Genomic DNA, 15808 nt, shown 5'->3' on the forward strand with positions numbered 1-15808 from the left:
CTTTTAACTTATATTAAAAACATATTTTTCATGAATCATACTTAGCTTATAATCCAAAGTTATATGTTATATATATATATATATAAATAAAAAATTTATCTAAATATGTGAGCCCATAACCAACATGTGAAGCTGATGAAATGGAAGGTCAGTCATGCAATGGCTGCCCCACAAAGACTTGCAATCACCAGGTTTATTTGTCTTTATTTATTTATTTATTTATAAATTTCACAAATATTTAATATAACTATATTTATATTATAACTCTAAATTATAAATTTTAAATAGAGGTGATGATGTGGTATCTCCCACTAAAATTACCAAAAAGAAGAGTTTGACTCGGACGATTCCTACAGTCGGCTCAGAGAACCCACCAAACCGTCGTCGGTTTCATTCACCCATCTTCCTGTCCCCTTCCCGCTGAGTCTGACGAATAAATCCCGCGAAATTCCCTCTCTTTCAGTCTCTCCCACAGCCACTTCTCTTTTCTTCTTCGTCTCTAGTTTTCACCATAAATCCCCTCGCCACCGTCCACGCGTTACCGGAATCTGCCACCCACGGGGAGAAGACGCTGACATTCTGGCTTTTTTCTTTTGTTTTTTTTTCCTTACTGTTCCTGCTCTGGGTCCGCCGTTTCTCTCCCCACTGAGCTTGTCTGTTTCACCTTTTCTCTCTCCCCTCTACGTCTTGCCTCGCCACATTCCGTTTTCTCTCTCTAGCTAGGAGGCAGCGACTCTACGCGTACATGTCTTATCTCAGAGATTCCCGACGCGTTTCACCACTCCACTGCTTTTAGAAATCCGTTGAAAAGTTAGAACAAGTGTTCCTTTGCGAGAGATCCTTCTGTCTTCGCATTAGTGTTAGTGGTATTGGTATGTGTAAGGAGTTTTTGTCTCGATAATGAAAGAGTTTGCTAAGCATGGACGCCGGTGGGCGTCCGACACCGTCCCGAGCAGGGCGGTAAGTGTCGGATCGTCGCCGGAAAATGAATCTGTAGTATCGCCGGGGGAGGAGTTCGTCGAGGTGACGCTCGATATTCAAGACGTCGACACCATCGTGCTCCGGTGTGTCGAACCGGCGACGGGCGTCCACATTGAGCGGGACGGAGGGAGCGAAACTCCGGCGTCGGCGTCGACGTCGGGGTCGATTGGCCGGAGTTCGTCGAATCGGCTCCGCCAGTTCTCGCAGGAGCTGAAGGCGGAGGCGGTGGCGAAAGCGAAGCAATTCTCGCAGGAGTTGAAGGCGGAGCTGAGGCGGTTCTCGTGGAGCCACGGCCATGCCTCGCGCGTGCTCTCTTCGCCTTCCTCGTCTTCCCCGTTTCAGAACATCGTCATTGGAGGCGGCAACGGCCTGGAGTCGGCCTTGGCCGCTCGAGCGCTCCGGCAGCAGCGAGCGCGGCTCGATCGCACTCGTTCCGGTGCTCAGAAAGCCCTAAAAGGACTCAGATTCATCAGCAACAGGAAGACGAACGGCGTTGATGCCTGGAACGAAGTTCAGAGCAACTTCAACAAGCTCGCCAAGGACGGCTACCTCTACCGAGCCGATTTCGCACAATGCATAGGTCTCGAGCCTCTTAACGGCAGTTAGAGTGATCGCAATTGTGAATTTTGCCATGAAAGAACTCGAATTCAGTGTGTTCTGATCCATCGCGATCGTGTTTCTATATAGGAATGAGAGATTCGAAAGAATTCGCGCTGGAACTCTTCGACGCATTGAGCCGGCGGCGGAGATTGAAGGTCGACAAGATCAACAGAGACGAGCTTTACGAGTACTGGTCTCAGTTCACCGATCAGAGCTTCGATTCTCGACTCCAGATCTTCTTCGACATGTACGCATTACCATACTGCCCTTTTTCCAAATCCTTTAATTTAAATTAAAAAGTAAAATAAATAAACGAATAACAAAATTACTTCCCAGTTTCCATTCGCTGCATGATCACCGGGCAAATTGGGTAAATTCGGGGACTCAAGGAGGTTAAAATCGTCTTTTTGAGTGGTCATCGAATATTCTAATCGTGTCTCACTAAACCTGCAGGGTGGACAAGAACGAGGACGGCAGGATCACTGAAGAGGAAGTGAAAGAGGTCACCTTCTCCACCCTCCGCTATTATTTCTGTGAATTTTTATAATGCAAAATTAAAAAAAATAAAAGCTCATTTACCAATATTCTCCCTGGGGGCATGACGGTAATTTACCCTTAGTGCTAGCACTATGTTAAAACAAAATAAATATAATTTTTTTTTTTACATAGTCACCCTTGACCTATGAACTTTCAGTTCAAGTCTTGTCACATGTGCCACTATAGTCTGGGGGGGGGGGGGGGGGGGGACATTAATCCAAATATTTTATTACCTAATCTGATGAATTCATTGGTTGACACCTGAAACTAAATGCCGAATTTAAATGCAAAATCCGTACGAGTTGCCGTCTTTGTATGAGATGGGAGGGAGTGGTTGGGGATGGGTTATGGTTACAGGTCTCATTTGGTTAGGATAGATGAAGTTGCAGGCGCGATTGGATCACCCTGAATCAGAAAATTCCAAATCCACCAACTCCAATACGTATAACCCCCCATTGCGTGTTCAAATACCCCACTTTTCCTATGTACCCCCATCTGACGTTTCCCACATGTTCTTCAGCTTCTACTCCTGAAATTGATATTTGAGATGATATTATATATTAGTATATTATATTATGTATTTTGATTTAAGTATTTGGACATTTCACTTTCACTACCAAAATAATGTATTTATTTATATAACAAAATTATTATGTTACTCACGTCGAAAAACGTAACGTTTGTCTGATACAAATAAAATTAAAGAGCGAAAGTGGCCCCTCTCTTGTATTTTCAACGTGAACAAGATAATATTTATTTTTAAATAAAATAAATAGATGAATAGATATACATACAATTATGATTTTATTATTATGTTGAGAGGGGAGCATAGGTCCACAGGGGATGGTGGAGCTCACACACCAGCCGCTAGGTCGAACATGAACAACATAAGAGGACTTGTTCACGATAGGACTGTGTATTAATTAATATATGAATGGCAAAATATAGAGTGCCTTCTAGGAGGGTAATGTAATATTTAATAATTACAATTTTTAATTATCAACCACTAAATTAGACGTTTCTTTCTGTAGATCAACATGCATTGAAATATTCTTCTTATGTTAATTAGCTTCTGTATCTGGATGTGTAGATCATAATGCTGAGTGCCTCGGCAAATAAGTTATCAAGATTGAAGGAACAGGCAGAGGAATATGCAGCTCTGATCATGGAAGAACTAGACCCTGAAAGGCTTGGCTACATTGAGGTTAGCTTCTTTCTCTATTTAAATATAATACTTTAAAATAAGAAAAACTTATTATAGAGTGAATATATATTAAACTCTTATGATATTTTAGGTAAGAGTTAGTGCCTGTGAATGGCCCCAGCCCGGCTACTTGCCTAACTTGAGACTTAGCTTAGTCATCGGTGGTTGAACTGTTTTCCTTTAAATGTAACTTGAGACTTAGCTTAGTCACGACTATTAATATTAAGTGTGACATGAAATACTAATAAATAATCACCAAATACTTTTTAACCATTAATATTAAACGTCACCCGAAATATTAAAACTCCATCCCTAAATAACATTTCCAGTATATTATCTTTGTCAAATCCTCCCGGGATAGTAAGTGGAAAATGATGTCTAGTAACTGGAGAGTGAAAGAGACTTGTGACTGCCATATCATCATTTTCCCTAGCCATAGTCCTGCCACGTTTCCGTCCACACTTGCATTTCCCATTTGGATCTGTTTGGCCCCCCCGGGAATACGCGTATTCAGCACATGCACAGAAAAGCAAAAGATCCCTGCAATGTCCAATAGTGATATATTAATGGGTAAATACTTAAATTTTAATATGTATGATAACATTTTATATTAATATCTTATATAAATTTTGCTTCTGATCTGAATTTTGCTTCTGATATGCGTTTTTTTCGCAATTTTTTAGTGCTCCATTATTGAAGAGATATGAATGAAAAATTCTGTCTTCAAAGGGGTATACCTATTTTTTAAGGCCAATAAGAAAAGGATAATTATTTTCTGCTTTTATTCTCTTATTGTTTGATAATACAAATTAGACAACACAATAGTTTGAAGCAAGGTAATGATAAATGCAGCTATGGCAACTAGAAACACTTCTGCTACAGAAGGACACGTACCTGAGTTACAGCCAAGCCTTAAGCTACACGAGCCAAGCCTTGAGCCAGAACCTACAAGGCCTAAGAAACAGAAGCCCCATTCAAAGAATGAGAACAAAACTTGCATGGTACCTGGAAGAGAACTGGAGGAGACTTTGGGTTCTTCTGCTGTGGGTGATGATCATGGCTGGGCTTTTCATTTGGAAGTTCCTTCAGTACAAACAGAAAAGCGCGTTCAAGGTCATGGGTTACTGCCTCCTCACGGCTAAGGGCGCAGCCGAGACCCTGAAGTTCAACATGGCTCTCATCTTATTGCCTGTGTGCAGGAACACTGTGACTTGGCTGAGGTCCACCAAGCTGGGCTTGTTTGTACCCTTCGATGACAACATCAACTTTCACAAGGTAGGCCATGCCACGCCCTTATTCTTGCATTGCCTTGTTTTATACGTTTATCTTTTGGGCCCACTTGATGAAGTGGCTGTTTTTTACAAAGTCAGCTTCATCTGTTCATCTCATCCTTCAAGCAAAATGGTGGGTGCATTTTCTTCTTTACACACAGTAGTGGCAGACACACGTACTTGCAGAAAGTTATAGAACACCCAGCAAAATTTGACAATTAGAAAAAGAAACTTATCATCTAGATCCATGTCTTCTCATGTGTATGCCTTATCCTTGATTCTGGGATAAATAAGAGAAAAAAAACTAGAAATATAAAGGAAAAGATGTTCAATTTAAAAGAACGTATGATACAGCACAGGGGAAGGGCTTCTCTCTGTTTCTATTGCAAAAATGCTATCGAAACCTTTTTTATTCTTTAATGTTTTTCTGTAAGACAGTAACAGATATGAGATACCAAAACAAGAAAACGAGATGGAACTCTGTCCTTTTTATTTTATTTTGTCATTTCAGCAGTAGTTGCACATTTGCTAGCATGATGTGCTATGGTTAATTTATTTCATATTTTAGGTTCAAGTGAATTGATAACAGAGTATTTGGGTTTAATTCATTGTATTTTTGTTTCTGTTATTTGCTTCTGTTATTTCATTTCTAGTGTTGCTGTTAGTGTTGCTGTTTTGAACGAACGATGGTATTTTGGTAATTTTGATGTATTAGTTTTAGGGCTAGTATTTAAAGGCTGAGATCCATTTAATGGAAAGATCGATGAGGCTATTTACATTTTGTGTCTCTCTCCTCTGCTTTGTTAATAGATAGTAATTCACCTTTTAAAGCCTAATGCCTCTTTGAAACAACAACAATAATAGGACACCAAGCCTTGATCTTACAAAAACTTAAATAGGCAGTGTCGGATTATCTTCTCATTGTATTAATCAATATAAAGAGGTTATGGGATATGGTTAGAGAAATATATTCATTTTTCTAATCACCTATAGATTTTATTTGATCTAATTTTTACTCATTCAAGGGCTAGTTATCCCAACTCACCCACACGCCCCCCCCCCCCCTCCTCAAGATGGAGGATCCATTTCAGACTCCGGTCTTGCTCTGGAGCTACAAAAATCTCTATTTGGATAGAGCCTTAGTCGTGGCACCTGCAAGCTAATCTTTAGTTGAAATGTAGGTAAGTTTAAGTTTTTCAGGCTTGAAGTTATTGCCTCACAAAATGATAATCCAATGGAAGATGCTTCATCCCGAGGGAAAGATCAGTTTGCAATGAGAAAAGTGACTCCAATGTTATGATAGTGCACTTGAGGAGGGTGAGCGGGCCGGCCCAACCCTTAAGCCATGTATGCCACGACATTGCTGTGGTGTTCCCAAATCCCAATATCCCATAAAACTCACATATTTATAGAATGAAAAGTTGCTCATTAGTGGTGAATTTTATCTTTTTAATACTATCAGTTTAATGTTTTGTTTTATTTCTTTCTATAAGAGAATCATAAATGTATAGTTTTTTGCTAGCACTCATCTTTTTAGAGTTTCAAGAAAAATTAGTTTTATTTTTCTTTATTTATTATTGTAAGTTGTTTGAGTTTTTTTTCTTATCTCTGAGTTATTATATTTTAGTTGAAAATTTATTATCATTAAGAGATTATTATATTTTGTAGTTGATTGAATTTTAATTTTTTTATTTAATAAAATAATAAAATATTTGTGTAAAAAAATGTATTATTTATTTTTTTATAAAAAAAAATAATACTCGAAGTCCTCAATAAATCCTTTTTGCCTAAGGCCCCCAATTCTATTGGGCCGGCTTTAAATGAAATACAGGCTCTTGGAGTAGGTTTTCAATTCAACTGATTTTTATTGAAGTTTGAGCTAATGACCTGTGTTCTGCCTCTGTAGAGCAGTGAGCTACTTTTTTGCAGAGAGGATTTCCAAGATATGATGTTAAATAACATAGGTTGTTATGGAGGACTTGTCATTCTGGATCACCACCCTAATCAGCATCGTTAAATGCTGTCAAATATACGAGGGAGCTCTTCTTAGGTAGGAGACCATGAAAAATTATTCCTGTGAGATAACAGACCACTCTTTAATTCCTACCATTGTTGCTCAGATGGGTTATGCATGAGTTGGATAGTTTCTTTACAACAATGGCCTTATCAAGTCTGGTTAAGGACAAGTATCAAAGAGTGCCTACCTGTTGTTGGAAAAGAGTAGCATCTCCAGGGGCAGTTTCATCACACCGTTTCAGCTCTACTGGGGTGGACAAAGGGAGTGTGAACTTCTTTGGCACCATGCAATCTAAAATCCTAAAAGATATCTCAGATATATTTTTAATGAGATGGAAAGTAGTCCTGAGGCACGTGGATCATTTCAACTTCTAAAAAGTAATTAAGTTCCCGAAGAGCTTTCAAGGAGAATGATATTATTGAAGCACCAAATGGTGTCGTGTGACTTAGCGAATAGGATGGCTACGTGCGGCAACCGCAGGCTGCCATTTGGCACCTATAGGATGGTCACACGCGGCAACCATCCGCTCTGTCCTTAAGACGCCCAATTGTCTTTTTGTTGGAGTAATCGATCATGTTGCACGATTTGATCTTAGCCCCTCATCCAAGCTTTATGAGTCTCCATCCCAGCCATCAAAAATCACTATTAAGCTCTCTCCTCGAGATATGATTGGTCAGACGGATGAAAAGGGAAAATAGAGGGAGAAAGGGTGAGTCATCGTCTTTGGGCTAGGGTTTCTTTTGGGGTTCCTTCTCGTGCTCTGTATAATTTTTCTTTTCATGTTATTTGGTTCTATAGGATCAGCCTCTAATCTGTATTTATGATTATTAGGACATTTTGATAAAGAACCATTGGTGTACATATAGTATTTGTGAGTGATTTGAGGGTGTAATCTCCATTCTTCATTATAGTGCAATGAGCTCTTCTTGCCAGAGTTCAACGTGGACGTAGCCCTATTTTGGGTGAACCATAGTAAAAATCCTTGCCTCTCCTTCATTTTTCTGTTTACGTTTCATATTTTCTGTGTGTATCTGTATGTATGCTTCCAGCCACAAAGGTAAGTTTCCTCTGATTGAACTCATCCTATTTTACCCTAGAGTTCCTTGTCTGTTCGCAACAGAGAACCCTTTGGAGTATGGGGTTGATGGTGATAGAGGTAGTGCAGGAATTTTCTTATGCCGTGAACGGATTGATCCTTTAAAGCTTCTGAAGGTCTGATACCATATAAAAACATGGATAGGCAGAGCTGTATTCTTTTCTCATTGTATTGATCAATATATGGAGTACATAGGATGTCGGATGTGGTTATAACATATAGAAATATAATCAAAATTCTGATCACCTATGTATCTTATATGATCTAATTTAGACTTCTAATACACACACACACACACACACACACACACACACATATATATATTCAAATTTCTAATTTAGACTCATTCTCACTGAGAAGTGAGAATGAGCTGTTGGACAGCTCTCTTACAAATCCCATTAGTTGGTCGGCTGAAAGATCTAACAATTTTTGTGCTATGTAACCACTACCTAAGGCAACCCTAGTTACCTAATCTTTCGTGGATGAAAAAAAATTGAGCTCACCATTACAGACTATGGATAATATACGTAATTGCTTAATAAACTACACCAATAAGATTAACCAAGTATCATGAACTAAAAGGAATGATCATATTAGCTTCCGGGTACAGCAAAACAGGTATGCAATTGCAAGTATGATCGGTTAGTAAATAACTGATTGAATTTCTGCTGTATTAGATCCTTTTTAGTCTAAATGCTGAAATTATGCAATTTCCCTAAAGTTTCATGCCAGCTATCAGAAATTATCTTATTTTTGTGAAATCAATCTAGTTTTAGCTTATGCTTCTTGTTTTTGTTAATTTATTTATAATGTCTCTTTTTCCTCTGCCATATGTTCCTCGGCATTGTAGACTGTTGCGGCAGCCATAGTAGTTGGTGTTATACTTCATGCTGGAAACCATCTGACTTGTGACTTCCCAAGGCTTATAAACGAGTCAGAAAAGACGTACGAATCTTATTTGCCTGGTGTTTTCGGTCCTACTAAACCCAATTACATTAGTCTGGTTCGAGGGGTTGAGGGTGTGACAGGAATACTAATGGTGATCTTCATGGCCATTGCTTTCACGCTTGCAACCCGTTGGTTCAGGCGGGGTCTTATTAAGCTGCCCAAGCCTTTTGACAGGCTGACAGGCTTCAATGCCTTCTGGTATTCACACCATCTTCTTGTCATTGTCTATATCTTGCTCATCATCCATGGCATGTATCTGTATCTCGTGGACAAATGGTACTATAAGACGGTATATAATTTTGAAATCCTTCGCTTTAATTCTTCAGAATTATTTTAAGTTTGAGAAATGTTAGCTTCTCCTGTCTCAAGAACAAACATTTTGCTTGCAGACATGGATGTTTCTTGCTGTTCCTGTTCTCTTATATGCTGGGGAGAGAACCCTGAGATTCTTTCGGTCTGGCTTCTATACTGTCCGACTTGTAAAGGTTAGCATCCATGCCTACAATTCTTGCCATACCATTCAAATATTTGCATGTTCTGCCCCACATTTATAGAGCATTCATATGACTCAGATTATTGCCTTGTATATGGATCTCCAGTGTCTAGCTATCCTCATGTTTCTTTTTTGGCATCCTAAAGCTTTCTGAACTGTTAATTCTCAGGTTGCCATATATCCAGGCAATGTACTTACCTTCCAAATGTCCAAGCCTCCCCAGTTCAGGTACAAGAGTGGGCAATACATGTTCGTCCAGTGCCCTGCTGTCTCTCCATTTGAGTGGTAAGTCACACTACTTCACACCCTCCAACATTCAATTTCCATTTGTATAAAGTGTAAAGGGTGCTAGTGCACACAATTTGCTTAGGTTTTTCCTTCTTGAATGTCAGTCCACCGTGGAAGAAAAACTTGCATGTAGGTAAGGCATTGTAGTATTCAATTTGGTCCTGATCCCTAACGATCTACAGTAAATGTCAAGAGTCACAAGCAAATAGTCCATCAGATAATGCTCGTACCAATAAACTTTTAGTTAAAATATTAAGGGCTTCAAGATGCTCAATGCTTGTGCCAATAATTTCTTTATTCCAGGCATCCATTCTCCATAACCTCAGCCCCCGGTGATGACTACCTTAGTGTTCACATCCGGCAGCTTGGTGACTGGACGCAAGAGCTTAAGAGGGTATTCTCAGAGGCCTGTGAGCCTCCGGTTGCCGGGAAGAGTGGGTTACTCAGAGCTGATGAAACAATGAAAAAGAGGTATATTTCATCTCGTATGTTGTATGGTCTGTTTCTACTGTTTCTATTCCTCGATTGCTCCATTCAATGGTCAAGTAAATCGTCATGCTACAGTTTGCCAAAGCTCTTAATAGACGGGCCATATGGAGCTCCAGCGCAAGATTATAGAAAATATGATGTTCTTCTTCTTGTTGGTCTTGGAATTGGGGCAACACCTTTTATCAGTATTCTGAAAGATTTGCTCAACAACATTGTTAAGATGGAGGAGCAGGCTGTAAGTAACATTTAGGATGATGGTTTCATTTTGCTTCATTTGCCTTCATGTTTGCTGCTACTTCAATGATCACTTTTTATATTACAAGTAAAATCTTTGACCGTGGTGACTCCGTGCATTTCAGGAATCAGTCTCAGACGTTAGCAGAAGCTCGGATCAGAGCATTAGTGCCTCGGATTCTTCATCTCATGTTAAGGATCATCCGAAAAAAAAGAAAACCCTGAAGACCACAAATGCTTACTTTTATTGGGTAACTAGGGAGCAAGGTTCATTCGATTGGTTCAAAGGGGTCATGAACGAAGTTGCTGACCTTGATCAAAGGGTAAGTTGAAACAATACAAGATCCTCCCTTTAGTTGCTTAGTTTTGTGGATTCAGTTATTGTTAACTTGGCCATTTGGATAATCTCAGGGTGTCATTGAGATGCATAATTACTTGACCAGCGTTTATGAAGAAGGGGATGCTAGATCAGCACTCATCACCATGGTTCAAGCACTCAACCATGCTAAGAACGGGGTCGACATTGTATCAGGCACTAGGGTAAGATCAATCACTTCCTGGCCTCCCTATTGTCTTCTTATAGAGCAGATTTGTTCAGTTCAGCTCATTTACATCTAAGCAATGTTATATATTTAGAACTTCAAAAGCAGAAATTTTATATGAAATTATGCATATCTCCAACTGTTTGGTACCCAGCACTTGCTTGGTAACAAATAAAAATCGCAGAAATAAATTCTATCGCACTTGCAAAAGATCAAAATTAGAGACACGGATTTAATGTATTTTGACAATGTGTCTACATCAATAAACAAAAAAAGAAACAAAAATTCACTATGTGGATAATGGGCTACAAAGAGATCATAAACTCTCACTCGCAACCTCCAATCCCCAATACTCCAAATCTCACTTTCTTCTTCTTCTTCTTTCTTTTTTTGGGCACAATTTCCTTGATTGCTTAATTTGTGCCTTCCATATCTCAACTAAGTTCTGAAAGTTTCAGTTGGCATGTTCATGTGAATGAAGTACATTAATTTGCTTTCATCTTTCAGGTGAGAACACATTTTGCAAGGCCTAATTGGAAAAAGGTTCTCTCCAAAATATGTACAAAGCACGCCAATGCAAGGATAGGTGAGCCAAGCCAAACCCCTACCAGAACTAGTACTAGCTATGCATGCCATTGTAGCTCTTCTCCGAAATACTAATTTTATCCAAATGGTTTTGAAACTTTGGGGCAGGGGTCTTCTATTGTGGGGCACCTGTTTTGGCCAAAGAACTCAACAAACTCTGCCATGAGTATAACCAAAAAGGTTCCACCAAGCTTGAATTCCACAAGGAGCATTTTTGAGGAGCTCTATGCACCATCACCACTCAATCACTTTGTACAGTATTTGAAGGTACTGCAAGCAATGGAGGCATGCAGAAGATTCATGCCGGGAAGAACTTGCACATGTCACCACCCGAATAGACGGGCTCTTATTAGTTGATGAAATGAGCTACACGTGCCTTCGTCCTGCTAGTTGTACAACTGGCAGTCGACTCAAATTTTAGAAGGTATGCACCAAAATCAACTGTTTTGAATAATCGTCACATGTATTAGCACGTAGGATGTACGTGTTTGTAATGTAAGTACGGGTAAATTTAAGCAAAAATCTAAACTAAGCTGTATGATTATGATTCCTGTTTCCATAGAAATGTTTTTTTGGACAGGAAGATAGAGTTATTCAAGTTTTAACCTATATTTTCTTGTAAGCTTTCTTATTACTCGTGTAAGCTTTTTATTCCTACTCGAGTAAACTCGCTCATTACTCGAGTAATTTCTTATTACTCGGGTAATGAGAAGCTATCGATTCTTTAACATATCCTATTTTCTGACAATATATAAACAACTTGATGCCAGTTTAGCTAATTTGCCCTTCTGATTGACCAAACTCATCTGCACCCAGTACAACAATTGAATAAATGATTAAAAGTATGCCATTTCTTAGTCTGGATTGAGATACTTATTGCAAAAATGATATATGGAGAATACTTGGAATCTTAAATGGTAATAGTCTGGATGTCAAAATTGACAATCGTCACAAACAGCAATAATCTAACCGAGGTGTGATTAACACTATTTTCAACAAGTCACTAAATTGGTTCCCTTTGGAAACTCTTTAATTAATTCTTTTAATACTTCAATTGCAGAGGAAGAATTGCAACACTTGAAGAAGTCAAATTGCAATTGAAAAATGCAATTTGATTTTTGATGTGTCATCATAAAAAGGGTCCATTAAAAAAAATAAAAAAGAAAAAAAAATCTAAAAACCTAAAATAATTAAACTTTTGTAAGTTCAAGTTCGAAAAACAGTAAAGGTCTCTCGAAAACCGAAGCCGGGATGACCTTTACGGTATCCAGGAGACTTGCGCACCATAATTAAAAGCAAGACGGAAGCCACACGCAAGGCCAAGGAAAGCCAGCAGGCGCAGCAGTTGCAAAGGCTGCAGAGGCGAGCCGCAATGCACGAAGCAGCAGCAGGCGTTGCAAGCTCGGTGAGGCAGCAGGCTTTGTGGCAGTCGTGGCGAACCAGCGGCCTCCGCAGACCCCCTGCAAATCCCACTTCAGCTAATGAACTATTTAACCAAAGAAAGATTGATTATTTAATTAAAGAAACTATGAGCCTTCCAGATGCGCGCGCGCGCACACACATGCGCGTCGTGATGAATGGATGTGCTTTAATTCACAATGGACAGGGTTTCGGGAGACATGGCCCTGTTTGTTGCAGCTTAATTAAAGAAATTATAACTTCTAGTTTTTTAGATTATAATTTTTAAAACTTAAAATAAGTTGTGAACCTGTTTGTTGCAACTTCTTAGAAGTTGTAGTTAAATAGTTGTGGTATTTGATATCATAAGCTGTAAAATAACTTATTTTTGTATAATTATCCATAATACCCTTAGTAGTTATAGAATGATAATTTAAAAGTTAATTAGTGTATATATATAAGTTTAAAGTATTATAAAAAAATTAATTAGAGTATAGAGAGAGAGGAAGATGGTGAGAGAGAGGAAGAAACTTGAAAATGGAGATGGTGGTGAAGAAGAAAAATCCATGATTGCGTAGATAAAAGGGTAATTCTTTGTTAAAAATAAAGGTAACATTGTCAAAAAATATAATTATTTAAGCAGAAGTTGTAAAAGTTGGGGTATTCCAGTTTTGAAAAAGCCAACTTCTACCCCTTCTAAAAGCTAATAGAAGTTATAAGTTAGAATTCCATAAGTTGAAACAAACACTACATCCCAACTTTTTTGAAGTTAGAAATTAAAAGTTGTAACTTTTAAACTACAACAAACAGGCCCATGGTCTCTCGGACTCCCAGAGTTCATCCCGGTGACCATAGGATGAGGTGTGACATAAATTCTGTTTAGTCCATAAAAAGCTTTGGCTTTGGGTTCTCAAATTTATCTCTTAAGATAATTCATTAAGTGCTCACTAATTCTTTCTAACACAATTAACATAAATAATTTTACCTAAAAAAGTTAAATTAAAAAAAATTACGAGTAAAATTAACAAAATATCATTATAATTATATTATTACAATAATTTCAATCTATTGACTATCTTATATAAATTTATATTCTGATAGATACGAAAAAGATAAATCTTGTTAAATTATAAAAATAATTTTTTAATTATAATATGTCCCAATCACAAACAAATTTGAACTCCTAATCACAGAGAAATTTAAGTTTCGGGCTTATATTATAGAAAGTTAGCCTTTCATTATCATTCATTCGAAAAGAAAAGAAGAAGACATCAAGATGAAGCCGCCCAGAAACCTTCAAGATTAATTAAACCGAAGCTGTTTCTGGAAGCTTTCTTACGCGTACCTGACGAGTGACGACGGTCTCAATCTTCAATTCATGCATATATATATATATATATATATATGTAATTAAGATTACACGCTTTGATCACAACTGTGTGTGTATATATATAATTCACAATTATATCTCTCTTCTTATTTAATCTGATTCTTCTTCTATGGAAGAGATCATGATCAGACAAGCCGATCCATTGGCGCCGGCCAGAATCTTTCCGAAGAGCGACGAGGAGAGCGGCATGGCCAACCCCAAGAACGCCAGCCGGCGGCGGCGGCCAAGAAGCAGCAGCAAGTGCTTCGTCTACATCCTCGCGGCGCTCGTCTTTCTCAGCCTGGCCGCGCTAGTCTTCGCTCTAATCTTCCTGCGCGTCCAGCCGCCCAAACTGGAGATCACCTCCGCCGCCGTGAAGAATCTCAAGTACGCCACCTCCCCGGCGGCCTCCCTCAACGCCACCATCACGGCGGAAGTCAGCGTCAGGAACAGAAACTTTGGGCCGTTCAGATTCGAGAGCAGTAGCCTCGTGGTTCTGTATAAGAATGTGAGCCTCGGCGGCGCGAAATTGGAGGGTGGGGTGGCCGGAGCAAGGGGGACGGAGAAGGTGGGGGCGGCGATGGAAGTGAGATCGAGCTGGGTTTTGGCAGAGAATGGGGTTTTCGGGGATGAATTGGGATCGGGATTGGTGGAGCTGAGAAGCCATGGAAGAGTGGAGGGGAGAGTGAGGGTGATGAAGATGAACAGTGGGAAGAGGAGCGTGGAGATGAATTGCACAATGACCCTCAATCTGAAGATCCAAGCTATTCAGTATTTAAATTGCAGCTGATTATTTATTTATTTTTTATTTGTGAATATATATATTTTAATTATTTTTAATTGTTGGGGGTGTTACAATAATTATTAAAAAAAAAATTATGTCATTTTATAAATATTCAAAGGAGCTATGCCAACTCTATCTTAAATCCCTCCCGATAATAAAATAAACATATCATTAATGTATAGAATAACAAAATTCAAAAAATGATGAATTTATTACATAGTGTAATTCATCCGAAATTCAAAAGGTGAAGGTTGAAGGTACCTTGAATTAATACAATAATAAATACAATATTCATGAATTGTGAAAATCAAGAATGAATGTGCATGTTGACAGTGCTATTCTTTTTTTTTTTTTTTTTTAATTTTTACACTTAAACAGAGTTGAAGTGAATCATAAATTTTAGATAATATAGAATAAATTCGAGCCAAAAATAGTCTTAATATTAAGGATCCTCGAGTTTTTGTATATACTAATTAATGATGAATCTAGAAATAATTCAAACTTAGTTATCTCAGGTTCGTGATAAATTTGTCGAACAAATATAGATAACATTGAACCTAGTTAATTAGAGTTGAGTTCTCTAAAAGTGAGTTGAGATATTTAGAATAATTTCTAAGATGCTTAGATATCTCGTGTTAGTGGTGAACCAATCGAGCTGGGATTATCTCCAATGCCTTTGAGTTTGGTTATTTTTAATCGTATTGATAGGTGTCGAGTTTCTCGATATTAAAATTTGAGAGTTAGATTACGTGAATTTTGTCCCTTAATCTTAGACAAGAAAAAAAAGACACATGTCATCTCCTTATTGTTCATCAATAGTGACATGTGAGAAGATAAGATTGACTGATATCACCCTTAAATATTTCTTAGTCCATTTCTTTACAAAATATAAATAAGTCATCTCGTTATTGCTCATCAATTGAGACACGTGATATTTAAATAATGTTTGTTAAAATGAGTAAAATAAAATTT

At 38.3% G+C, this 15808-nt stretch overlaps 2 protein-coding genes across 2 annotated transcripts; both read left to right on the top strand.

Moving 5' to 3' along the window:
* The first annotated feature begins 412 nt into the window (after window positions 1-412).
* LOC127813329 (respiratory burst oxidase homolog protein A-like) lies at window positions 413-11894 on the top strand. The gene is made up of 14 exons (XM_052354255.1): window positions 413-1561; window positions 1669-1828; window positions 2035-2083; window positions 3209-3322; window positions 4175-4597; window positions 8557-8943; window positions 9044-9139; window positions 9317-9432; window positions 9739-9906; window positions 10000-10159; window positions 10284-10481; window positions 10570-10698; window positions 11208-11286; window positions 11394-11894. Exons 1-14 carry the CDS (start codon window positions 901-903, stop codon window positions 11501-11503), a joined length of 2850 nt encoding a protein of 949 aa, XP_052210215.1. The 5' UTR covers window positions 413-900; the 3' UTR covers window positions 11504-11894.
* A 2249-nt stretch (window positions 11895-14143) lies between these two features.
* On the top strand, window positions 14144-15075 carry LOC127813527 (late embryogenesis abundant protein At1g64065). The gene has a single exon (XM_052354537.1). It carries the CDS (start codon window positions 14183-14185, stop codon window positions 14840-14842), a length of 660 nt encoding a protein of 219 aa, XP_052210497.1. The 5' UTR covers window positions 14144-14182; the 3' UTR covers window positions 14843-15075.
* The last annotated feature ends 733 nt before the right edge of the window (window positions 15076-15808 follow it).

Source organism: Diospyros lotus, chromosome 11 (assembly GCF_014633365.1).
Source record: "Diospyros lotus cultivar Yz01 chromosome 11, ASM1463336v1, whole genome shotgun sequence".
NCBI lineage: Eukaryota > Viridiplantae > Streptophyta > Magnoliopsida > Ericales > Ebenaceae > Diospyros > Diospyros lotus.